The 25,669-nt window shown below is 40.1% G+C and overlaps 1 protein-coding gene across 11 annotated transcripts in view; it reads right to left on the bottom strand.

Moving 5' to 3' along the window:
- Rapgef6 (Rap guanine nucleotide exchange factor 6) overlaps positions 1 to 25,428 on the bottom strand; it is a 168,375-nt gene extending 142,947 nt beyond the window's left edge. For 9 of the 11 annotated variants that reach the window (XR_001840077.3, XM_017597259.3, XM_006246279.4 and 6 more), the window contains exons 1-3: positions 25,149 to 25,428; positions 3,695 to 3,765; positions 1,351 to 1,407 (exon numbers count right to left, since the gene is read on the bottom strand). Coding sequence is in view for 9 of the 11 variants with exons in the window: in XM_017597259.3 (XP_017452748.1) it covers positions 1,351 to 1,407; positions 3,695 to 3,765; positions 25,149 to 25,217 (197 nt within the window). In the remaining 2 variants the exon portion in view is untranslated. Of the gene's footprint in view, positions 1 to 1,350; positions 1,408 to 3,694; positions 3,766 to 25,148 lie in introns of those variants that run through there. The other 2 variants (NM_001107003.1, XM_017597260.2) reach the window with 2 other exon arrangements.
- Between the last annotated feature and the right edge of the window lie 241 nt (positions 25,429 to 25,669).

The following is a 25,669-nucleotide window of genomic DNA, read 5'->3' as shown; positions in this document are numbered from 1 at the left end:
CACACACCTATGGGCACTTGATTTTTGACAAAGGAGCCAAAACCAACAAATGGAAAAAAGATAGCATTTTCGCAAATGGTGCTGGTTCAACTGGAGGTCAGCATGTAGAAGAATGCAGATCGATCTATTCTTATCACCCTGTACAAAGCTTAAGTCCAAGTGGATCAAGGACCTCCACATCAAACCACATACACTCAAACTAATAGAAGAAAAACTAGGGAAGCATCTGGAACACATGGGCACTGGAAAAAATTTCCTGAACAAAACACCAATGGCTTATGCTCTAAGATCAAAAATCGACAAATGGGATCTCATAAAACTGCAAAGCTTCTGTAAGGCAAAGGACATGTGGTTAGGACAAAACGGCAACCAACAGATTGGGAAAAGATCTTTACCAATCCTACAAGAGATAGAGGCCTTATATCCAAAATATACAAAGAACTCAAGAAGTTAGACCGCAGGGAGACAAATAACCCTATTAAAAAATGGGGTTCAGAGCTAAACAAAGAATTCACAGCTGAGGAATGCCGAATGGCTGAGAAACACCTAAAGAAATGTTCAACATCTTTAGTCATAAGGGAAATGCAAATCAAAACAACCCTGAGATTTTACCTCACACCAGTGAGAATGGCTAAGATCAAAAACTCAGGTGACAGCAAATGCTGGCGAGGATGCGGAGAAAGAGGAACACTCCTCCTGAGAGACATAGCCAGAATACAGCAAATACAGAGGCGAATGCCAACAGCAAACCACTGAACTGAGAACGGGACCCCCGTTGAAGGAATCAGAGAAAGAACTCGAAGAGCTTGAAGGAGCTCGAGACCCCTTATTAACAACAATGCCAAGCAACCAGAGCTTCCAGGGACTAAGCCACTACTTAAGGACTATATATGGACTGACCCTGGACTCTGACCTCATAGGTAGCAATGAATATTCTAGTAAGATCAGCAGTGGAAGGGGAAGCCCTGGGTACTGCTAAGACTGAACCCCCAGTGAACGTGATTGTTGGGGGTGGGCGGCAATGGGGGGAGGATGGGGAGGGGAACACCCATAAAGAAGGGGAGGGGGAGGGATTAGGGGGATGTTTGACCGGAAACCAGGAAAGGGAATAACACTCGAAATGTAAATAAGAAACACTCAAGTTAATAAAAAAAAAGAAAAGAAAAAGAAAAGAAAGCCAGTCTCTGTAGCAACAGTGGCCACAGTTTCTAACACTGACTGCACCAGACCATTTCCAATGTTTTGTATTATTTATTATACTTTAGTTTATGATTACCAAATCAACTTTAATGTAAAAAGTCCAGATTTAAACATAAGTCACTAATCTGAGCTAATCATAAAAATACTTACCAAAAAAGCATTTGATTGCCATTGTATCTCTCATAGCGTGCTCTTGTAGACATTAACCTAATAAAAAGAGTAAAAAGATAAGGCTTTATCTTACATTTTGTTTCAAAACTGTCAGTTCTATCACAGAAAAATTATCAGATATAAAACTAAATTTTTACTAAGCTTGGAAATACATTATAATGCAATAATATTTTTAATAAAAGCAATAGGTAATATTTGGTTTAAAGTATTTTGCCTTTCTTTCACTTTTTAAAAAGTAATGCAAACCAGTCATAGTGGCATATGCCTGTGACTGAGGCATATGCCTAAGTCAGGTGGACTGAGGCTGAGGCAGTCATATGAAGACTGGTACAAATATTAGGCTCATCAGAGCAGTATATTGAGATTTTGTATACAAAAATCAAGCAAAGTAAAACAAAACTACAAAGCCAATCAAAACCACAATGATGCCATGGAATTAAAATTCTTATGCACATTAAAAAACTTGTCAATTCACACCAAATAATTTTATCATGATGAAATATACACGTGAATGGCTCATCCCCCCATCTTGTGAAGAACAGTTGCTGACAGCAGTACATATACACACAAAAAAATCTTTAAAATAAATACATTTTGATGATTGTTCTCATTTTTAGTTTTCATTTTTCCTGATATACTCACAAACACTAACACCTAAGTTACTTTATACAGAAAACAGAATGAAACAGAAAATAAGTTATATTTTTAACAACCTGGTTCATCATCAGAACCTTGAACACTGAGGAAAAGCAGTGGACTAATTTAATTGATCATGGAAAGAAAGCGTATTGAATGAAAATATACAAAATCACAATAATTAATGCTTTATAGCACTCTAAAGGGTGTACAATATAACCATATGATCTCAGATATACAGGTCTGACTTTTCGTTTTCTTTTTTTGGTTTATCAAGTCAGGGTTTCTCTGTGTTCTGGAACTTGCTTTGTAGACCAGGCTGGCCCTCAACTCAGATTCACCTGCCTCTGCCTACCAAGTGCTGGGATCAAAGGTGTGTACCACCACTGCCAGGCAAGGTCTCACTTAAAGAGGAAGCAGAGGTTCATAAAGTAGTATGGACCTTGGCTGCAGAAACTCATGCCAGGTTAACATGTGCCCATCTTAAGCATCTGGCAGAACTCTTCAAAAAGGAAATAGAAGAGTTTTGAGTTCTGCGCTGGTTAGCGTATGTCAACTTGACACAAACCTACAAATAATCAGGAAGAAGGAATTTAACTGAGGAACTGCCTCTATCAGACTGGACTGTGCACAAGCCTAGGAAGCATTTTCTTGATTTAAGAGTTGATGTGGGAAGGCCCAGATCACTGTGGGCAGTACTATCTGTATGCAGGTGCCCTAGGTTGTACAAAAAGCAAAGTGAGCAGTGTTCCTCCATAACTTCTGCTTCAGTTCCTGCCTCAGATTCTTGCTGTGGCTTCCCTCAATTATGGACTGTAATGGGAACTTGCAAGCCAAATGAATCCTTTCCTTCCCACATTGGTTACAGTCTTTATCGCAGAGACAGAAAAAAAACTAGGGCCACTCCACAATCTGGCACATACTGAGAGCATAGTTCTTTAGTCTCATTTAAATTAAAAGTACTGTAACAAAGACAAAGTTATCACCCCATTTTATTGAAGACAAAACTGCAGTGCATATGATAAAGACTTAAATACCATGGCTAAGAAAAAACTGGGATAAGAAACAGAAATTTCTATGTCTGGTCTTACAAAAATTCCTAAGTTATCTGACTCCCTGAGACTACTGTATTCTACCTCTTTTTTTTTTTTTTCTTCCCACTCTGTACCAGAAACAAAAGTATTCTTTGGCCCATTTTCTAGGCCCTGTTACAGAGGCCTCTATTCAAAACCCATTTCCTAAAAGAGGTCTTCAGTAATCATCCAAATTCAAGCAGCTACTAGTTGTCTTCACATCCCCATGTTGTATCATACTCACAGTACTTACTTCTGCATAGCATACATTTGTTTTCTTTCTTTTTTTCCCCCTTTCTTCCTTCCATTTCCTTTTTGGTTTTTTGAAACCAGGTTTTACTGTGTAGCTCTAACTGTACTGAAATTCACTCAATAGACCAGGCTGACTTCAAACTCATTGAGATCTGCCTGCCTCTGTTTTCCAAGTCCTGGGATTAATGGTGTAGGCTAACTCCACCCTGGCTGTACACAGTTCTTACTGTGCTTTCAAACTCTAGGATACTAGAGATCTAATCTAAGTGTTCCAAATGCCTAAAATAGGATGACTGTAAAAGACGCTTTACAAGTACATGGTGAACAGACACAGCACAGACTGACACACCAATTATACTTACCTAAGCTGATGCTCCCTGAGGTTTGATAGTATTTCCATCCCATGGAGATAGGAATAAATAATATTTAAGTCCTGTGGAACAGAAAAGTTTTTAGATTACTTTTCAAATATACATTTCAAAATATGACCCATCCCCCTCACTCAAATCTTTTTAAGCACCCAACCATTTAGGACAGCTCTGTTAAATATACAAAGGCCACAAAACCTCTGAATTACAAATTTCAAAAAAGTAAGGAGGAGCTCCCTCTAGGAATCCCTCTTCTTCATGAGCATGGCATCTACTCAAACAATAAAAAAGCCAAAAAGTCACTACTTCTTACCTAAGTATATTACCTCATTACTTCATTTCTAAACAGATATGACACACACTTGTAGACACTAAATATAAAAATATTTAAAATGTTCACATAGGCAACTAACTATGTTTTGCTTTATTTTTAGTTTCCTCCAGATTAGCCTCAATATTTGTAGGCTTTAGGCATCCCATCTAACACCTCCAAAAGATCTGGTTTCCCCTTTGTTTTAAAGATTTATTTTACTTTTAATTATGTACATAAGGTGTTGGCAAGGAGTATGTTCACGTGATGTCTCTGGAGCTGGATTTACAAGTGGTTATGAGCTGCTCACAGTGCGTTCTGGGAGCACAGGTTCTCTGCCGAGAGCAGTAAACAGACAAGCCACTAAGTCATCTCTCTCCAGCCCCAGGGTTTTTAAAACATGATTTTCTAAAGACTTTAAAGAGACTCAGTGCTATAATTTCTTATAAACAAAAATATATCCAATGGACAGCACTACTGTTCACTGTAAGAACAGCAAGTAATCTTTCTTTAGCTCTCTGATAAAATACAATCTTAACTATGAGCTTTGGAATATGAAAATGAGAACTTCACAGAAGTTCACATCCCCAACAGAAAAGTGTGTTCTGCTACTCATGTTATCTAAGATTATGGTATATGGTGATGATAATAAAAAGCAGACAAACTTAAATTCTCTATATAATACTCTCATAAGAAACATTTTCATATCAGCAGAGACCACTGCTAACTACTGTCACACTCTGATATGTGACTTGCCAAGTATCAATTATAACAGAGAAAAAAGAAACCAAGACAGCTTGCTTTCTAGTAAGTTAAGAAGGCAACATGGAGATACTAAGAGAGAGACATTGCACTGAATCCAAAGATCACAATCTCCTACTAACTATGGAGAGTTAAACATACAGTATCTCTGATTAATCCTTATTAAAATGACAAGTGAAGAACATTTTAAGTGAATAAAAAAGGTAACAAGATTAAAAAGGAAACCATGTCAAATAAGAAAGTTCTATAAAGATTTGGAAGATAGCAGATAAAACAAATTAAATTTCCAATAAAGCTACAATGATATTTCCTCTTTTCTATTAGTATCTCATGCTTTCGTGCAATAGGAATACACCAACTCCCACCAAGAACTGGACCCTGTGTGTCTTCCCACTGATTTCAGTTAGGTCTATGATTTATTCCAATCAGAATGGGACAGGAACAAGGTTACCTAACTTTAGACCTGCAAGTACAATAAGATTAAGAAGCCATGTTATTAAAGAACCTAAATAAAATAACCTTACCTAAATAAAATCTGCTGAAGATAATACAGTCTTGGCAATAGCCTAACTCATAGTGGATCCACTAAACCAACAGACCCACCTAATATGTTATTCTTTGTTCTTGAATTTAGAGTTTATATACTTGGCAGTTAGAATAACCCCCATAATGGCTCCATGACCTCATTAGTAAGCTGTGGACCTATGTATGACAAGCTTAATGCAAACATCTGAAACTATTCACCCCCAGGAACAAAGTAGTAAACCAAAGAAAGACAAGACTTGTTCAGAAGGGGTGTGTGTGTGTGTGTGTGTGTGTGTGTGTGTGTGTGAAGTAAGGGACTAATGATACCAGGACAAGTAGTGGCAGCCCTTTTCATACTGTATTCAACTTGTGTAGACGGTTTCTAGCCCCCATCACAATTGCAGTTTCAGACACAATACTGTTGCTGGAGCTAAGTATCCTCAACTAGTACTGATCTAGCTAGTGTAGTCTGATTATAATAGTTTGTTTTCATATGAGATATTAACTTATGTTTTTGCCATAGGGCTAGTTCAATGTTCCTACTGTTTCACATCATAGTCCAAAAACATCTAGATACCCTAATTATGTATGATTTCATATTACTTAACAGAAAGAACAAGCAAATGAATCAGAGGTAGTTTGTACCATGTAGTACTTGGCAATGCAAATGCCACAAGGTAGGAAATAAACACTGTACGACTACACTGTAAGACTGAACCTGCCATGTCAGTAAAGCTATTGGGGTACCCTGGGTACATAAGGACATTCTTTCCAAAGGAAAAAGATTGTTGGGATTTCAAATTTAAGTCAAGGCAAGAGTAAAAGAGACTCAACCAAGAATGTACCTAAAACTCCTAACAATAAAACCAATATATGAAAGACATTTTTCGTTATAGTTTCATTTATTTTATAGCAGTTCCGGTGCACAGGTGGAGGAGATCAGGGAAAAACTTTTGGGAGTAGGTCATTCCTTCTACCATGTGTGGGAACCAAACTCAGGGCTTCAAGCTTAGCTGCAAGCACCTTTTTTGGGCTAAGCAGTAATAGCTCTGTGACTTTTTCATTAAAAAGAATGATATCAAGAAACAAAGGCAAGGGGGCTGGAGATGGCTCAGCAGTTAAGAGCAATGGATGTCCAGGGGTCCTGAGTTCAATTCCCAGCACCCGTGTGGTGGCTCACAACCATCTGTAATGTGATCTGATGTCCTCTTCTGTCATGAAGGCATACATGAAAATAAAGTGTTCATATACATAAATAAATAATTTTTTTAAAATAAGAAACAAAGGCAAATGACTCTTCAAACAGAAATTTATACATTTGGTGATACATATGATTATTCAAACTATATTCAAATCTTGTAAAGAACTGGCAGGAAGGGAGTAGAAATTTGCAAAAAAGGAAGGAGATGGGGAGAAACTATACCAAAAGTAGGTTCTAGAAACCTGCAAAAGGTCCCCCTCTAGTCTTGAAGACACAGTGGTCACCACATGGAAATATGTAAAATTAAATTAAAAAAAAAAGAGAGAGAACAGCATAAAATAGCACATCATTATAATCACAGCACTCAAGAGATAGAACCTGGACAATCAGAAGGTCAAGAGTCATCCTCAGCTACATATGGAGCTTGAAGTAAACCTGGGCTATAAAAAATACTGTCTCAAAATGGAAAAACGAAAGACCAACAAAAAAAGGAAAATATTTTTTCAGGTAAATAATAACTAGATTAAAATAGAAAAACATGAGCTTGAGAAATGGCTCAGTGGTTAAGGGCACTGACTGCTCTTCCAGAGGTCCTGAGTTCAAATGCCAGCAACCACATGGTGGCTCACAACCATCTGTAATGGGATCCGATGCCCTCTTCTGGTGGGTCGGAAGTTAGTTAGTGTACTTATACATAATAAATAAACAAATCTTTAAAAAGAGAGAACCATTTCAAGTAAGAAGTCAAATAAGAAAGTTCATTCCAGAAGAAATATATATTTCTAATTGTGACTCTGCAGGTTTGGTGATCTTGATTCCTAAGGGTGTATACAGTTTTTGAGGAAAGAAACAGTACAAGACTCTTACTGAACTTCAAGCTACAGCTGCTAGCAGAGTAACTTTAAACTCTAGGGCTGAAGAAGCATCAGGTGAGGGCAGCTGCTGATATGAAAGAATAAACTGGTTTTCATCAGCAGGGAGAAATAGAGCTGCCTTTTTTTTTTTTTTTTAAGATTTATTTATTTTATGTATGTGAGTACACCTTCACTGTCTTCAGACACCAGAAGAGGGCATCAGATCCCATTACAGATGGTCGTGAGCCACCTTGTGGTTGCTGGGAATTGAACTCAGGACCTTTGGAAGAACAATCAGTGTTCCTAACCGTTGAGCCATCTCTCCAGCCCCAATAGAGCTGCTTTTATGTAGTACTAGTACTTCAATATAGAATAGCAACTACTTATATTTTAGTTATCAGTCATCTAGAGAAACTATGAAGTATATGAGAGGGTGTATATAGGTTACATGCAATACAGCACTTTTATATAAGGGACTTGAGAATCTGCAGATGTCCACTAGTGTCCTGGAATCAACCCGTTGAATTCAAAACCAGCCTATCTTACATCATTTCAAGTCAAGGTTTCATAATAAGACTATTCTGAAAGCCCACTCCTGGGGGGGTGAGGGTTGGCAGAATTGCGTTCAAGTTCTGGTGCATGTAGTAATAGTCCTATGAAATGCTAAACTAGCAACACTTGGAAGCTTTGAGGAAAATGCATTCTCAGGCCCAGAATCTTAGGAATTATGTTTCCATGTCTCAGGTCTAGTTTAATAAGCCCTACAAGCAAGTCTTCATACACTAATGCTTAGGTTCACAGACAGCACCATGCCACTCTAAATTATTTGTCTGGTAACATACTAATTGGGGATGAAAGTAAAAGAACGAGGATGCTTATTAAATGCCAGTTCTTCCAATATTCCAACCTAAAAAGATACAAAACACTAAGCCTTCATAAAAAGACAACTTCCAGAACACATGGGTAGTTATTTTTTATTTGTATTTTTTTTAACACAGAAAGGAGTTTCTTGGGACTTTTGTACCACTTAACCATTATGAGACAAGATTGAGGAAATGCATGACCTATTAGACTTCTTGGTATATGCCTAAGAAACAAAATCTATCCTAGCAAACCCCACTTAGCTCTTCTTTTAAAAAAAGGGGGGGGGGGGCAACACCAATAGAACCTGAAAGTCTTATAGAACTTTGTTTGCAGTCACAAATCCATATGCTAGAAAGGGGATGCTAATCGCTTACAGAGTGTACTTGAAAGCTATTTGATGGAGCCTGAAAGGAGAAGCCATGAGGAAGACAGAAAATTAACCATCTGGGATATGACAACACCCCAAATCACTAGCATCTGTTTCTTTAACTGTACCAACAAAGTACTGCGGAAATTATTCAGAGCATTAGAACAAAGACCAGGTTAGGTTTAGGAATAAAATTAAAGGTTTCAGCTAAGCAAAAAAGTGAAGTCACACACTGCAGTTAGCAACAAACCATGTACACAATGGTGGTCCCATTATAGTGGAGATGAAAAACCCCTATTATCTAGTGACCTTAGAGCTGTAATGATGTCATAGGACAATACAGACTCATGTGTCTGTGTTGATTCTTGTGTAAACAGAGCTTCTGTCCCAACAGTTGTATAGAAACACAGCAACACAGTTATATATAATAAATAACAGTTGATAAAGATAAGTGACTCCAGCACTGCATTAGCTTGTTATACTATACCTTTTATTGGTGCTGTGTATGCTCATGCATGCACACATATTTGTACATATGGAGGCTAAAGGACAACTCTGAGTGTTGTTCCTTTGCCATCGTCTATCTGTTTACTTATTACTGGTAACGTAGTCTCTCCCTCACCGGCCTGGAATTCAGTAAGGCTGGATGACTGCCTGGTTAACAACAAGAATCCTACAAACACTATCACACCTGATTTTTCACATGAGTTGAGGATTAAACTCAGGTTCTCATGCTTGTAAGCAAGGTAAACACTTTACTGACCGAAATCTCTTCCCAATTCTTTCATAATTCTTTGAGAGTATGACTCTACTGACATGAAGAAAAGCTCAAGGGCTAGGGATATAGCTCAGGGGTAAAATGCCCAACTCTCATGCATAAGGCCCCAGGTTTCATCCGTAACACTGCAAATAGTATATGCCATGCTATACTGGCACAAGCCTCACTCATTTTTACTACACTTCTTAACTGCAGTAAGATGTCACAGAAGTGATTGAGCTGTACTGTGTTGGTGTGTGTAAGTCCATACAATTACAAAATTGCCCAATGACGCTTTTCTGAGAACATATCCTCATTGTTAACTAACGCATGACTAATGCTGATCGGTGTCTTCTGTGTGGAGGTGAGTGATGGAGTCACTGTCATACTAAAACAAACTTTCCTGTACCCTTCACACAATCCAAACCCACAACATTTACTGTAGATATATTTATTTATATTTATTCTAGGGGCTCCTGTTTAGGGTATAATAAGTTAACCCAGGTCTGATATTTGCTCAGTACCAGGCCAGCCATGGGAAACCCAGTGTTAGGCAGTCACATGACTCCTGACAGCAATCTTCTATCCACCACAACTATGCTTAGATCGGGAGGTTGGCTACTTCCTTCACCCTCAGGCTGTGGAGGGAAAATAAGACTCCAAGTGCTAGAGAGCAGAGCATAAAAGCTAGCCAAAGGCTTTGGCCTGGAGTTTTATGCCTGGCCCAGAGTGAGGCCAAACACCCTATAGAAACTGAATGCCCTATAAGCAGGCTAGATTTTACACACAGAGTCTGGACACTGGCTCCTGCAACAGGGAGATCTTTGTGTATGGGTAGAACAAACTCCAGTTTCAGCACGTGTTGTTTCCAGCCTTGGACTGATTCCCCAACACATCTAATTTACTAAAAGTAGTACAGTTCTCTGTAGCTATGAGAGACTCAGGTATGAAATAGCTTAACATCATCTCTAGTGGCCAAGGTCCTGTCTCTACTACCCATACCCAACCTCAGGCAGTGCCAGTATTGCCAAGGTAGTATTAACTAATAGGACTCTAAACTCTCAAAGTGCCAGATAGGTCCATACACTAGCAGGACAAACACATCCTTCATTACCACCAGCTATGGACCCCAGTGTACCCGAGACTATTAAGAGCTTCAACATGTAAAGCCTGACCAGGCTTAATCAGCCAGGTAGATCAGGACTGAACCTTCATCAACACTATCCCAACATTTGGTAGCACAGTGTGGAATGAAGACCCAATTCATGGGACAGGGTAGTAAGCACAAAGCGTTACGCTGTAACTTAGCACTCAGCTGGTCAGTCTCTGAACAGTCTCAGTACCAGAAGAAGACTGACACCTATGACTGGTTGCAGTCATCTTGGGCCAGGAGTCCACCTCAGCAACAGGCAGCTCATAGCACTGTGACCCTTGGTCACAGTACCATTTTGTTGTGCTGGTAGTATGTAGGCTCAAAGTACTATTCATCTTACAAGTACTGGTAGCTACTAGTACAATATAAAAGCCCAAGGATCAAAGATCTATCCAGAGATTCTTTTCTGAACAAGGTTGAATCCTGCACTGTCATATAATAGAAACCAGAAAGAAATGTGGAGCTACAGATGAGGCAGCAAGGTCTACAGGACTCAGGCAGAAACTTGCAGTTAAAAGACTGTACTTTCTTGGTTCTTTCCAAATGACATACATAGAATCCACATGAGACAAACCTAGGCTTAAATTGTGCTCAAGAGGTGACAATGTTGTATTAGCAAATATAGACTCTCCATTCGGTGCTGGCACAGTAAAAGTGACAACAGGCTCAAACTATATCATAATGATTAGGATACCTCAATGCCAAAGAACAGCATTAACATTTAATGGCACATGCCCCAAAGCATTAAGATATTTCAAGAAAACAAGATTTCACTTCAGTCAGTGTCAGAGCTCTTAGGGAACCTGAAATACGTGTTTTTGTTTTTTTTTTTTTTCCGGAGCTGGGGACTGAACCCAGGGCCTTGCGCTTCCTAGGCAAGCGCTCTACCACTGAGCTAAATCCCCAACCCTGAAATACGTGTTTTAAAGAAACCCAATGAGATTGTAGAACGAACACACACACACCACACACACACACACACACACACACACACACACACACACGTTTCAGTACTTTAATAGAAACTGAAAGAGGTAAAAGCAGCTTTTACAAAATCTATCAGAATCTTTTAGCTGAACAATACACTCAAAAGACTTTAAAACTAACAGAAGGCATTAACAGCATAACAGATAAAACAGAAGAAAACAACTGCGAACATATAACCAGCTACTGGAAACTATATGGTGGAAGGTTGGCTGGAAAGATGGCTCTGCAGTTAAAAATGCTTGCTGCTCTTGCATATGATGTTTGGTTCCTAGGACCCACGCCCTGTGGCTCACAACTGCCTGTTAACTCCAATCCTAGCCTAGGGACCTGACATACTCTTCAGAGTCTGCCAGAGAACCTGCCAGAGTGCAATCTAAGTGTGGCCAGCAGAGGCCACTGGTGTTCAAATAAGGAAGATTATCAAATTTGCCAGACACAAGTTTGCCTAAGAAACTCAGCGAAAGCATAGAGCTCTAGGAAAGACAGAAGCCCAGTTTAATTGACCCTCTCCGGCTCTCATCACAGAAATTTATTGAGCAATATTTTTCTCTTTTCTCATTCTACCTTGTATCCTCCTCTGTTCCCAAGCTATTTTTTAATAGTACTTTAAGCTGTTTCAGATGTTCTTATGTTTTTAGTCCCCTTCTTGCACTTACCTTTGTTTTTGAATTTTTTCATTATTGGGAAATCTTTATTTTTTATTTAATTTTTTCCTAATTTCTTGTTCTTTTCTCTTCCATGTTTCTCTATTGCTTCCTTTTCCTTTCTTTCATTTAACCTATTTCTCCCTTTACCTGCCTTTCTCTTTCATTTATTTCATCCACTATGTCCACACTAACCTTAAATAATTTTAACTTCACAGCACATTATATGCAACCTTGTAATTTTCTGTCCCGTGATAATTAACTGATGACATCAGCTGGCTTCAATCAATTGTAAAGTATATTTACTGTGCAATGTTTGATGAAGTTTGCTGCTAATAGTTTGTTTTCTTCTCTCTGAATGGTAATGGGGACTGAGCAATAAAAATCAAAGCACCATTTATCAGAACCTCTGAGATATTAGTTAATCTAACAGGCCCCCAGACCTTTAAAAAAAACACAAAAAAACCCCCAAAAAAACAACAAAAAACAGACACCATGTTAGAAGCAACATTCCAACCATAAATCGTAACATGTAGGCCTCAACACTTGCCAAAAGAGGAACATAGATGTAATCCATCAAAGACCTAGTCTACAGTTCCAGGAAGTGCCTAAATGCACTTGCTTTCTGGCTTCTGTAGTTCTGCTTCCTGCTCTCTGTAGTATGACAACCAGGCTTGGGGCTGCATGATTTGGGCAAGTTCCCAATGCAGCTGCGGGCCAGCAATAAAGAATTTCTTTTCAGCTTTAAGAGTGTTTGTGTAATGGTCTCTGGTGGTCTTAGTTTTACCCCAAAAAACTAAGGCAGTGATGAAAAAGTATAGAGCTATTATATTAAATCTTTGTCCTACTGATGTGATGAGACACAATGACCAAAGCATTTAATTGGAGCTGGCTAACAATTTCAGAGGCTTAGTCCATTATCATCATGTCCAGAAGCATTGAGGCATGCAGGCAGACATGGTGCTTGAGAGGAGCTGAGAGTACTACATCTGGATCCTCAGGCAGGCAAGGGAGCAAGCAAGCGAGAGGTGGGTGGGGGAGCAGGAGGGAGAGCGAGAGCGCACAAGAGCCACTTGGCATAGCTTGTGCTTTTGAAACCTCAAAGTCCACCTTCAATAACACACTTTTCTAAGGCCATACCTTTTAATAATAATAATGCCATTCCCTGGTGACCAAACATTCGGCTCTAAGAGTCTATGGAGACCATTCTTACTCAAACCACCACAGTTCTGAAAATGTTAGGTAAAATGTTGTGATATGGTATTAAAGAATAATGACAAAGGAAAAAAAGTCTGTGTTCAGTATAGACACAATCTTATCTACAATACTTTTTTCTTTTACTTTTGCATTGGTGAGGGATCAAATCCCAGAGACTCACACATTACAGGCAAACATTACACCATGGAAATACATCCTACAGCCCTTCATAAACATTCCCAATCTGAAGTTGTTTGGCTCTACAAAATTGAACTTGTAGGTACACAAGTTCTTAATTGGCAACTTGACAGAGTTAGAAAGTAATAATACACCTCTTGGTGTTGTCTAATGAAGGTGTTCTAGAAAGCTAATATTGCTGCACAATCAATTTCATGAACTGTGTCCTATACTGACAAGAAAAGAGACAGTCCACTGAGCATCAGCAAGCCCCTGTCTGCATCCTGACTGGAGGTGCAATGTGTCCAGCTGCCAAAGCTCCTGTTGCCATGCCTTCCTACCACGATGTCTCTCTGTTCCTCAAACCGTGAGCCAGAGTAAATTCTTCCTTAAGTTGGTTTTGATCTGTACTTCGTCACTGTGAGAAAAGTGACTACTGTACAAAGAGCTAACTTTATACTGCATAAGATGTGACTAAATGAATGGCATTTATTTACTATAGCCAGACATGGTAGACTGGTGATTCCAGGACTCAGGAAATTGAAGCAGGAAGACATCAAGATTAAGGACACCCTGGGCAATGTTAAACCCATCTAAGTATCAATACAAGAACAGCAGCAGCAGCAAAACCCCCAAAGTTAAGAAGCTACCTTTGTTCATTATACAAAGTAAAGTCAGTGCTAAAAATGACCCTGATGAGTCATATGGCTTGAGCAAGAAATTTTATTTTACTCCTTTGAATTCAGTTCCTTTGTATATTCAAACCTGGCTTAACAGGCAGAGGCAGGAAGATCTCTGTACATTTGAATCCAGCCTGAACTACATAGCAATTCCAGGCCATCTGGGGCACAAAGACAATCTCAAAGAAACACAAGCACATCAAATTTTTTCCAGGATAACTAGGATTAAGCCTGGAAAAATTGGTGCACATCTTCAGTCATTTCCCATTAATGGAAACTTAACTTTATAGAATAGGTAAAAAACAAAACAAACAACACCTAGATTCTAGCATAAGGAAACTCATTCGTAGTTCAGGCTTTCCTCCTCCAGGAACCAACACTGCTATGTTATTCCACTGACCAAATTTGATCTAGCTTAGTAATCTTCGTTCTGGTGCATTTCAAATTGTGCTTTTAGCATCACATTAACAAAGTTGTCAAAATCCTAGAAGTGTATGTGGTGGGCTGAATATGCTTGCCCTGGGGAGTGGTACTATTAGGAGGTATAGCCTTGTTGGAGTAGGTGTGGCCTTATTAGAGGAAGTATGTCACTGAGGGGGTGGGCTTTGAGGGAGCTTCCTCCTAACTACCTGTAAGCGTGCCCCAATTAAATGTTGTCCACTATGAGTTGTCTTGGTCATGGTGACTCTTTATCATAATGGAAACCCTAACTAAGACAGAAGATGGCACCAGGGACTAGGGTATTGTCGTGATAGGCGACAATGCTTTTGTTTGGAGGAACGTGGATTTTGGGACTTTGGAAAGTAGTGGAATGCTTTAAGTGGGGTTTACTGGGCCATCCTAGTAGGAATAAGGAAGACATTGGTGCTCTGGGTGATTTGAACTGTGCTGACATGGTCCGAGAGGTTTCAGTGGAGACAAATTTCAGTATGTGACCTAGTGATTGTTTTTGTGGTACTTTGGTGATGAATGTGTACTTGTTGCCCTTGTCTGAAGAGTCTGAGGCTAAAGTAAAAAGATTTACATTAATTGCATTGACAAAGAAGTCTCAAAAAAGCCCAGCAGAGACTTTGTTCTCTGATTTAGTCTTATGAAGAGCATTTTGATCAAGCACAGTAGGCTTTGAAAGGAAAGGTACAAAATGTATGGTTCAAAAAATAAATGGGACTAAGAAGTAGAATGGAGCCGAATCTCATGCTCAAGAATATTAAATGCAGTTAAGAGTGGCCACCTCAGGACAAGATTCCATCCAACTAAGCTTATTGTACATGTGTTTGCAGTTGAACAAGTAATAGTTGTATCATGCTAAGCATTACTGCCTGGTTACTGTTTTCATTTGGATGTTTAATCTGGGATGAACTACAATCTAGAAATGGAAGGCACACTTGTGATCCCCATCTTGAGAAACAATGACCATGAAAAGCTTTGACCCAGGTATGGTGATACACATTTTAAATCCCAGGAGACAAAGCCAAGCAGACCTCTGGTTTCAAGGCCAGCCTGGGACACAGAGCAGGTTCTTGGTGAAGAAAAGCTTAAGTCTAGGCATAAGCTTTTGGTACAAGCAAGTGGTACAAGCCTTTGATCCCAGCATTCAGGAGACTGAGCCATGCACATCTCTGCATTCAAGGTCAATCTACAGTTCAAGTTCCAGGATAGCCAAGCTTAGGCAATGAAGGAGTAGGAAAACAGAAAGCTGGTGATACTGTAATCGAACAAAGGGGCCATATTCCAGCAAAGGCAAGCAGCAAACTGTGCCAGCTTCAGCAATGTGGCTCTGGCTTTAGAGTCAAGTCTATTCATACAGAAGGGACTACTGGGACATCTGATGCTGGTTAGTTAGAAATTGGTGGTGATTAAGAAGAGACCAGCGGGGTTGGGGATTTAGCTCAGTGGTAGAGCACTTGCCTAGCAAGCGCAAGGCCCTGGGTTTGGTCCTCAGCTCCAAAAAAAAAAAAAAAAAAAAAAAAAAAAAAAGAGACCAGCATCATCTGGGAAGTATTTTCTGAGAGCACAAAGAAGCTGAGAGCACAAAGAAGCTGTGTTCCAGAGAGAGCTAAGGTTGTACCTCATGGGACTCAAAGAATTATCCAGGTGATACTGGTTTTGAAGGCATAAAGGGGTCAGGAAGAGCAGCTGAGACTTGGCACTACGTGAAGCCAGGGTAAAAGTGCAGCCTCATTTTACAGTTGACGGCTCAGGACTGCAAAGATTTCACCTAAGTGATGTTGGTCTCTTAATCACCACCAATTTCTTAGCTCCAACTAACCAGCATCAATTGTCCCAGTAATTCTTTCTATTCTTGACTCTAAGGCCACAGCCACATGGCTGAAGCTTGGCACTATGAAGAGAACCCATGAGAGGCTATTGGTGAAGCCTAGCTGCAGTGGAAAACTCCAGCGAATCAGAGACGCAAGTACCACGGGATGAACACCAAGAACAGCAGCAGCAGTGGAGTGGAGTCAACCAGGACTTAGAGTGCTACAGACCACGGAGTTAGAAATGTGACCCAAGCCTTTTGAAGGACTCCAGAAGATCATATGAGGATCTCAGACATTGGAACAAGAAGCTGTAACTTGAAGTTGTCTTGGAGACCCCAAGATATTTGAAATACCAGAGTCCTGGGATACCTGCTGAGAAAAGCTGCTAATAGGAAGTGGAACTGACCAAGTAGAATTGTGCTGCAGTCAACAAAGCAAAAAGGAGTTGGACATCAGACATGGAGATGGGAGTTTATCCAGCTGGTTTTGGTCTTGCTTTGGTACAGTATTTCCTCACCGTGAAGCTTTTGGAATGGTAATGTATATATCCTGTGATGTTGGAGGTATGTGATCTGCTTTTTTATTTTGATTTTATAGGGTATTACAGTTAAGAGACTGCATGAATCGCTGAAGAGATTTTCAACTTTGGACTTTTAATAACATCGTGAGACTGTTATAGACTATGGGACATGTGAAGTTGGGCTAAATGTATTTTGTATTATGCCATGGCTAGGTATGGTTACCATAGACTCATGTGTTTGAACAAGCCTATGGGAGTCAGGGAGTGGAATGTGGAGTTTTGAATACACTTGACCTAAGGAGTGGCACTATTAGAAGGTGTGGCCTTATTGGAGTAGATGTGGCCTTATTGGAGGGAGTGTGTCACTATGGGGGTGGGATTTGAGAGCGCTCCATCCTAACTACCTGTAAGCCGTCCCTAATTAAATGTTGTCCATTTTAAGAGTTGCCTTGGTCATGGTATCTCTTTATAGCAATGGAAACCCTAATTAAGACAGTGTACCTCTTTATTACACTTCATCACAGTGTGAATTCTTGACCCTATGCATTTGTCCAAAAGCTCTAGTGGTAGGCAAGAGTGGGAAAGATTAGTGGTAGCATTAATGGTAGTTTCCACTGCCATGCCAGAAGTCACCATTCTGTTTTTATGTACAGCCACACCCTACTTTAACCAACTCAGCTTGTTTAATGATAAAGTTCATAGCACTCACAACCACTACAACCTTTCCAAAGATGTTCATGTCAGGAGGCTCATCGTGCTGGCTGCTTTTCCACAGCTTTTCTTCTTTATACGGACGGGTGTTTTGCCTGCATTTATGGTTGTGGAATGTGCCTGGTGCCTACAAAGCCCATTAGAGGGTATGAATCCCCAGGAAACAGAGCTACAGATGGTTGTGAACCACCATGTGGGTGCTGAGAATTGAACTCACATTCCTGAAAGAGCAAGCACTCTTAACCACTGAGCCATCTCTCCAGCCCCCAGCTTTTCTTGAATAAAGATCTCATCTAAATTTGGTGTTGCTGTTATATATCTAGTTGGATTTACAAATGGAAGTCAAATGGTCCAGAAGTATAAGTAAGTTTTTTCCCCCAAAGAACCCTCTGAATGTACATTAGCTGGGAAAACACACAGCAGAATCTTTGTTCAGCCACCCACGGAGTATGCAAAGTGACTCACTCAAAAATGACTCGGCCATTCTACAGGTTTAGAGTCACAGACCATTATTCTAAAATCTGAAGCAGGTTAAGAAATAATTGTAAGAACACTAAATATGTTTCCAGTCCTCAGCTCCTCTAACTTTTATATGAAAACCAAGCTAGGTCTTAATTTTTTTATTTTAAAATTTGAGGTAGAATTATACTAGCACCCAAATGAGGATGAAATTCTGGCCGACAAAATTTTCCCCTCTTCATTTTGAATTAGGATCTCACACTGTAGCCCAGGCTGGTCTTGAACTCATAACAATTCTCCTCCTCAGCTCCCTATGGACTCCTTTTTGGAAAAAAAAAAAAAAAAAAAAAAAAAAGCTAAAAAGTTAAAACTGCCATTTATCTGTAATACTCTTTGATGTTTCCTTTAAAAATAAAAAGTTTTGAAGCCATACAGAAAAGGAATTTCTATTCTAAAATATAACTAGGTTTCTTCTATTTGAATTGTCTTTCAAGCATAGCCAGGTATTTTACAAGCTATTTCAGCTTCTTTATGATGACTGTATGTTATTCATCTTTAAGAAGTATTTTACTTCTATTTATGTGTATGCCGTGTGCTTTAAGATGCCAGATGAAGTCATAAGAGGACATCAGATCCCCTGGACCAGACCAGGAGTCACAGGTGATTGTTGGCTACCTGATGAGGGTGCTGGGAAAATAACACAGATTCCTTGGAAGAACAAACAGCAAGGGCTCTTAATCACCCGCCATCTCATCGGCCCTTACTCAATTTTTAGAAAAATAGGAAATTTTGCAGGTTTGTCAAATTAAGTCATTTTATCTCAGCACATCCAATATCAGACTAATCCGACATCACTACTGCTAGAATATTTAATAACGTATAATGAGCTAAAAATCAGGATACAGGCATTGTCCTCAGGGGGTTCAAAGCCACAGACATACCAGCAATCAGAACAAAGTTTTAGAACATCATGCTTGAAGGAAATTCAAAGTATCAGAAAAACAGAGGAGTGGAAAAATGAAAAAAGAAGAAAGCACAACTCTACGGATGCGCACCAGGGATTAAATTGCAATGCTAAGTCTTAATTTACTAAAGGATTATACATTCTCTCCAAACAAATGACAAACCAATACATATGACAACCATTTATTGTCATCTGTAGGCACACTGATAAATATTTTACATTATCTCATTTAGTCCATATAAAGAAGCTCCAGTATTTTGATTTTAGAGAAGTTAGGTAACTTTCTAACAAGCATTCAAATGCTCAGGACTTCCAAACATTGTCCTGTGTGTATAGCCATCTTAATCACAGCAGCTGTAATCATCTGCAAAGGACCCTTAAATCAGACCTGCCTGGAGTTCCCTCCAGCTGGAAAGTGTCATTAGACCTTCACCTGAGATTTTAGCCATGCCCAGGTGTGCCACTGCCTCAGCTGTATGTAATTCTGCTTCAGGTGCACATGGTATACAAGGTATGGTTAAACTTTCAACATTGTAAAAAGATGTTATCATCTATAAAGTTCATACTCAAGAAACATACAATTGTGTTAAAGGAAGTTGGGGAGGGGGAATCATTTTTTAAGTAAGTTTTCGGTTTTGTTTTGGACTGTACTCGAGGCCAGTCACAGCAAGCATAGGCTGTGGTTGGGCACACCTGCTGAGAATATAAAGGGTGGAAGTTTAACTCAAGATTAAGGGTGAGGGACTTATGAAGAAGTCATCAACCACACTGCAATGAGGTTTTTTAGTGATGCAGCTATTTGGTTTTTCCCACATGATAGCAGGCCTCTACTTGGATAGAACTGTTACTTTGTCCTGTTGTTGGTAACCTAACTGGAGTGAGCAGTCACTTACTTCTCTCAGGAAAAGTTCACACATACAAAAATATTAGATACCAGTATTGAAATGGGATCATGTAAATAAAAATTCCCGTCTTGCAAGGGGTGGTATCATGACCATGCTACCTGGAGTCCCAACACTTGAGAGGCTAAAGCAAGAAGACCATCAATCAGGCTTGAGGTCATACAGAAAAGTTGAGACCAGTCTGGATTACAGTCAGACCCTATGGCCAAACCAAACCTAAATTCCAAGGCTGATATATTACACCATACATACTATGCATGCAAAGCAGAGATGGAGAATGTGGCATGACACATAGTATCCCAAATCTCTTGTGTGTGTATCAGAATTACTACATGGGCTATATATAAATAGCAATGCCTATGGGCTAGTTCTAATTTAAGAAGTGAAAGATTGGCATAGTATTTATAAATAAAAAGTGAGCTTAAGTGTATTTCCCGAGTTGGGAAATTATACAGCTTAGGTTCATAAACAGTGTTAATGTACTTACAGATATACTGTACATTTTATGACAACATTCTGAGAAGCGTATCATTAGTTCACTCTGCTCTTGTGCAAACATTACAGTGTATACAATACCAAGAAACTATGACAGTTACTAGAAGGCTCAGGAAACATCCTGAAATACATTAAAGTCCTTTTTTTTTTTTTTTAAAGTCATGGTCTCAACTTGTGTGCCCTAAAATCCCACCACTTTTAGCTTCCCTGACTATTAGTGCTATAGGCATGTGTACCTGTCTCTGGCGGGGCTGAAATCCAGGGCCCACACATGCTAGTTAGGTGCTCTACTTGAATCCATATCTCTTTAATAGCTTTTGTGGTTTTAAAACACTTTTAATTACCAAGACCCATACTTAAGCCCATATTTTCCCATAAGAAATCCTTTAAAAATGGGAAAGGAAATCAGAGAGCACAGGAAAGACAATGTGTTCTGAAACCTGGATCCAAAAAAAGAAAAGAAAAGAAAAGAAAAATGACAAATAACCAGAGCAGTAAAAACTTTTAGAAAGATATCTAAATGTCACACTTCACTACTCAGAGTCTAGGTCACTAAGATTTATTACGAAGTTATAAAAACACTGACTCTAAACTTGGCCTGATAGCACACACTTATAATCCAAGAACTTCAGAAGCTGAGTCAAGAAGATAATGATTTAGGAACGGCCTAGGCTATATAGTGAGACCCTCTCTCAAAAACAAACACACCACTGTCTTGGCGATTTACACAATGGACTTGCTTCCTGCCAGAGCATCTTAAAGGAGGAAAGACTTCTTCTGGTTTCTACCTTTAGGGGAACACATGATGGCTAAAGTGGGCCAATCTGTTTGGGAGTAAAGAGGGGCAAAAAGTGAGGCAAAAGCTCCTCATGTCTGGTGATTAACAAGAAGAGAGCAAACTTGGGCTGGAAGTAGGGCTAGACTATGACCGACAGACCTATCCCCAGTGATCCCCATTTGCTCCAAAGATTCCACAACCTCCCAACAACGTTGCCACCAACTGGGGACAAGGTATTGAAACACAGGTGCTTGTGTGTGTGCGGGGGGGGGGGGGGGTGTCAGGGGGAGGAGATTTCAAATTCAAACCACAATGATGCCTAATTGTATTATTTTCACATGCTGTGCACTCAGTACACATTCAAGGAAATGGAACTAAATTAAATTGAACACATGAATGTTATCCCCTTCCTTTGTAACTTTGGTTTTTGTTTGAAACATGGTCTTAATGCTGTTGCCTCCACTTCCTAAATGCTGGTATTCCAGGCATGTGCTATCATGCCTAGCTTTTGAAAATAGAATCCCCCAATCCTCCCTGAGAACTGAGCCCAAGGCCTCACATGTGACAGACAAGTGCCCTACAACTAAGCTACATGCCTAGCCCATCCATTTTTACTAACTTGGCTTTCATGACGCCACTAGACACTGGGTGAATATGTATCTGTTTCTGTCTCTTTTTCGAAGATTTATTTATTTTATGTATGAGTGCTCTATATGCATATATGCTTGCATGCCAGAGGAGGGCATCAGATCTCAATACAGATGGTTGTGAGCCACCATGTGGTTGAGGAGAATTGAACTCAGGACCTCTGAAGAGCAGCCAGTGCTTTTAGAGCTCTTTCCAGCCCCTCTGCCCCTTAATTTACCAATTTATTCTGACATTTTTTCCTAAGACAAATGCCACCCACTCCTATCTTCTCCCGCCCACCGTCACTCATACCAGGCAGGCGTGGAAACAGTGGCAATCTCCTTCCTCAGAGTTCCATGCTGTGATCACGAGGTGTGACCCTATTCTCTATGTATATTCTTTATATTAGTGATTTCATAATTCTTCCAACTGAATGTCTACATCCCAGTGACTGTAAGTTTTAACACCTCTTCTATTCTCTATGTATATGCTCTACATTGATAATTTCATAATTTTCCCAACTGAAAATAATGTCTACAACCCAATGACTATAAATTTTAACTCTTTAGTTCAGTCTTCTCTTAGAAACATAATTTTTATGTGTTAAATGTTTATTCCAACATTTCTAACAGATATTTTAAATTAGACATTGAAAACATAACTACTGATATTCCCCTCTCACAAAAATCAACTCTGGCAAATCTCTTGTATTTTTGTTTTGTGGGGCTGAGGATGAAGCCCAGGACCTCATGACACTATGTGTGCATTCTAGCACTGCCCTACATCCTGGGTCATTTCTTTGGCAACTCTTCAACTTGCCTTTGGTAACAACTTCAACGCTCCATAATTTAGACCAAAACTCTGTATCCATGCTCTTCTTCTTTTTCCTTCAGTCTACACCTAATGTATTAACAAATGCTCTTGGCTAAAATGTCAAAAATATTTCTAGAAGTTGATGGCTACTCAGAACCTCCATGGCTGTCATTTTAGTCTGAACTATCATCATCTCTTACCCCATTTATGCAATAGCTTCTAACTTCCTGCTCCTACCCTTGTTTCCACCTAGTGTACAGGCTACACAACCAGCCAAAGTCTTTTTAAAAATCTAGTAAGATAATTTCATTCCTCTGCCTCAAAACCTTCAGATGGTAACATCCATTTCACTCAAGATAGAAAAAGGAGGAAGAGAAGTAGTTGTAGTAGTAGTAGTAGTAGTAGTAGTAGTAGTAGCAGCAGTAGCAGCAGCAGCAGCAGCAGCAGCAGCAGCAGCTGTAGTTGTAGTTGTAGTAATAACAACCATCACAGTTTACAAAGTCCTACATGCTGTGTCGCATCCTGCAGCACCACCTAGGACTTCCTACCCACTCTGGCTCATTCACCACTATTCAAGTGTTCCCTGCTACTCCAGGAATGTGTGAACAGAACACTCTAATCACAGGGTCTTTGCAATGATCATTTCCTCTGTTTGCAAAAGCTTTCGTCCTCATAAAACTCTGCACATAATTCCATTCACACACATCAATATAATGTTCATCAAGTCAAATCCCTGAACCAGGTATTGTGAGGCTCACTACCATCCTTATACAAGCAAAGTGTTGACAAGTTATGGTTCCAGGTTTCTGTGAGCTACACAGGGACATCCATTTTAATTCAACAACAAAGTCAAGTTACAAAGGACAATAGGAACAACTTTATTTTAACTATTATCTAGCTTATTTTCCCTTTCCCCAATTCTCCTTATCCTATTATTGGAAATAGCCATGACTAGTTAGCAATTTACTTATTTATCACCTACCTTCTCGGTTCCTTAATCCATCAGAATGTAAGTACTGTACGGACTTGTTTATTTTGTCCACTAAAATCTTCTATTGTACAAAACAGAATCCTGAACAGGTTGTCAATAATTACCAAATTAATATATTTATAACAAACCCTTAAGAGTCTACTAAGAGGGGGTTGGGGATTTAGCTCAGTGGTAGAGCGCTTGCCTAGGAAGCGCAAGGCCCTGGGTTCGGTCCCCAGCTCCGAAAAAAAGAACCAAAACAAAAAACAAAAAAACAAAAACAAAAAAAAACAAAAAACAAAAAACAAAAAAAAAAAGTCTACTAAGAGAATCTTCTGACAGCACAACCGAACTTGTGAGAATTTCACGGAATTCTTTGTCAAAATAAACCATCATTAGCACTCTGGATAATGATTTATTAGTAGCCCAAATTCTACACTCATTGAAAAATACAGCCAATGAATCCAAGCAGTTAATATTCCCTTCAACAATGTTGCTCTTCCAGTAAAACGAGATAAAAGTCCTCAACGCAGCACACATGACCAAGCGTAACTTCCCCAACAGTTCAGAAAACTTCCTCTGCTTAAAAAGACTCAATTTCAAATTAAATAATTCGGTACCTGAAGAGAAACAGTTTCCCCTCATTACCTAAATAATGTTCGTAAACAAAACTTAGAATGCACATTACAATAATCATCACCACAGAAAAGCTGATTCATGAATTATAAGTGGGAAAAGGATTATAAGTGGGGAAAAAGTAACCCCTGGAAAGGGGGAGGCAGGAGTTCCTACGCAAAGATCAAGGTTTCAATAAGCAAACTGGACTCATCACAGTTTCAGTAATGGCTATAACAAATTCATGTCCCAGAGTGTTTGCCCCAAGTTTCTGAGACTTTCTATGCAAAGCACTATAAATCTGAAACTCGAGTGACTAAGAATTAAAGCATTTCATTTCAATTACTGCAACTTCAAACAAGACGACTCATTGCATTTTACATCGCTGTTGGAATATTTTTTTTCTTTTGGTATAATATACACACAGCCACTAAAATTACAGAAACGTCTTCAAACCAAGAAAACTTACCAAACATTCTTAAGTTTCCCACGGACAGTTTGAAAAAGTACCTAGGGAACCACTCAACACGCATCACCCGCCACGGAACTTAATGTCTGACTTACGCAGTCTGATACGGACATTGGAAACCTGTCTTTTGCGGGCAACTGTGAAGTATCTGAGAGCACGGCACGCACGGGCTGTAGTATGAACTGTCTGTTACACATTACAATTCCCAGCCTGTTTCTCAGCCCACCTGAGCACACACAAACTCAGAAGCCAGTCAACAGTAACGGTGCTTTCTTATCAGAGGTACAAGGAAGTCCCCGGCAGGAAGCGGCAGGAAAGGTGCTCATCAGCCCGCGCGACCACGGCCAGGTCGGGGCCGATCGGTGCTCGCCAGTGCCCGGCCTTACCTCAGGAGTCCGCTCCGGCGGCTTCTTCCTCAGTGCCTGCCGAGCGCCAGGGTCCACGGGCGAGTTCATGTCCGCAGCCACACGCTCCTCAGCCTGCGTCTAGCTGCCCATTCTCCTAACCCGGGTGTGCGCCGGCCCCAACGGGAGGGAAATGAGAACTGTCGCAGGGTCCAAACTCAAGCAAACAAGTCTTCGCAACGCCCGCCCAGGGCCTCAGCCCACGCGCGACTGGCCAGAAAGACGCCTGCGCGGGGGCGAGAGAGGACGAGAGCGCAGGCGCACAACGAGCACGGTAACGCCCGCCTAGCCGTGACGTAAAGACTTGGGCGTGGAGGGGGCGGGGAATGAGCGGCTTGGATTTCGTCGCGAGAGTCGGTCGCAGGATTGTAGTTTCCGCATACCCAGCTTCCGGTTAAGATTCCGGAAATGCTACGAGGGCGTCGCCAAAAATAGACTACCGGGCAGAGCTGTGGGGTAGGTGCTCTGGCTTAGCGCCCAAGTCCGGAAGCCGAGGGGCTCTT

Source organism: Rattus norvegicus, chromosome 10, assembly GCF_036323735.1.
Source record: "Rattus norvegicus strain BN/NHsdMcwi chromosome 10, GRCr8, whole genome shotgun sequence".
Classification (NCBI taxonomy): domain Eukaryota; kingdom Metazoa; phylum Chordata; class Mammalia; order Rodentia; family Muridae; genus Rattus; species Rattus norvegicus.
This window is presented reverse-complemented; position numbering and strand designations above follow the sequence as displayed.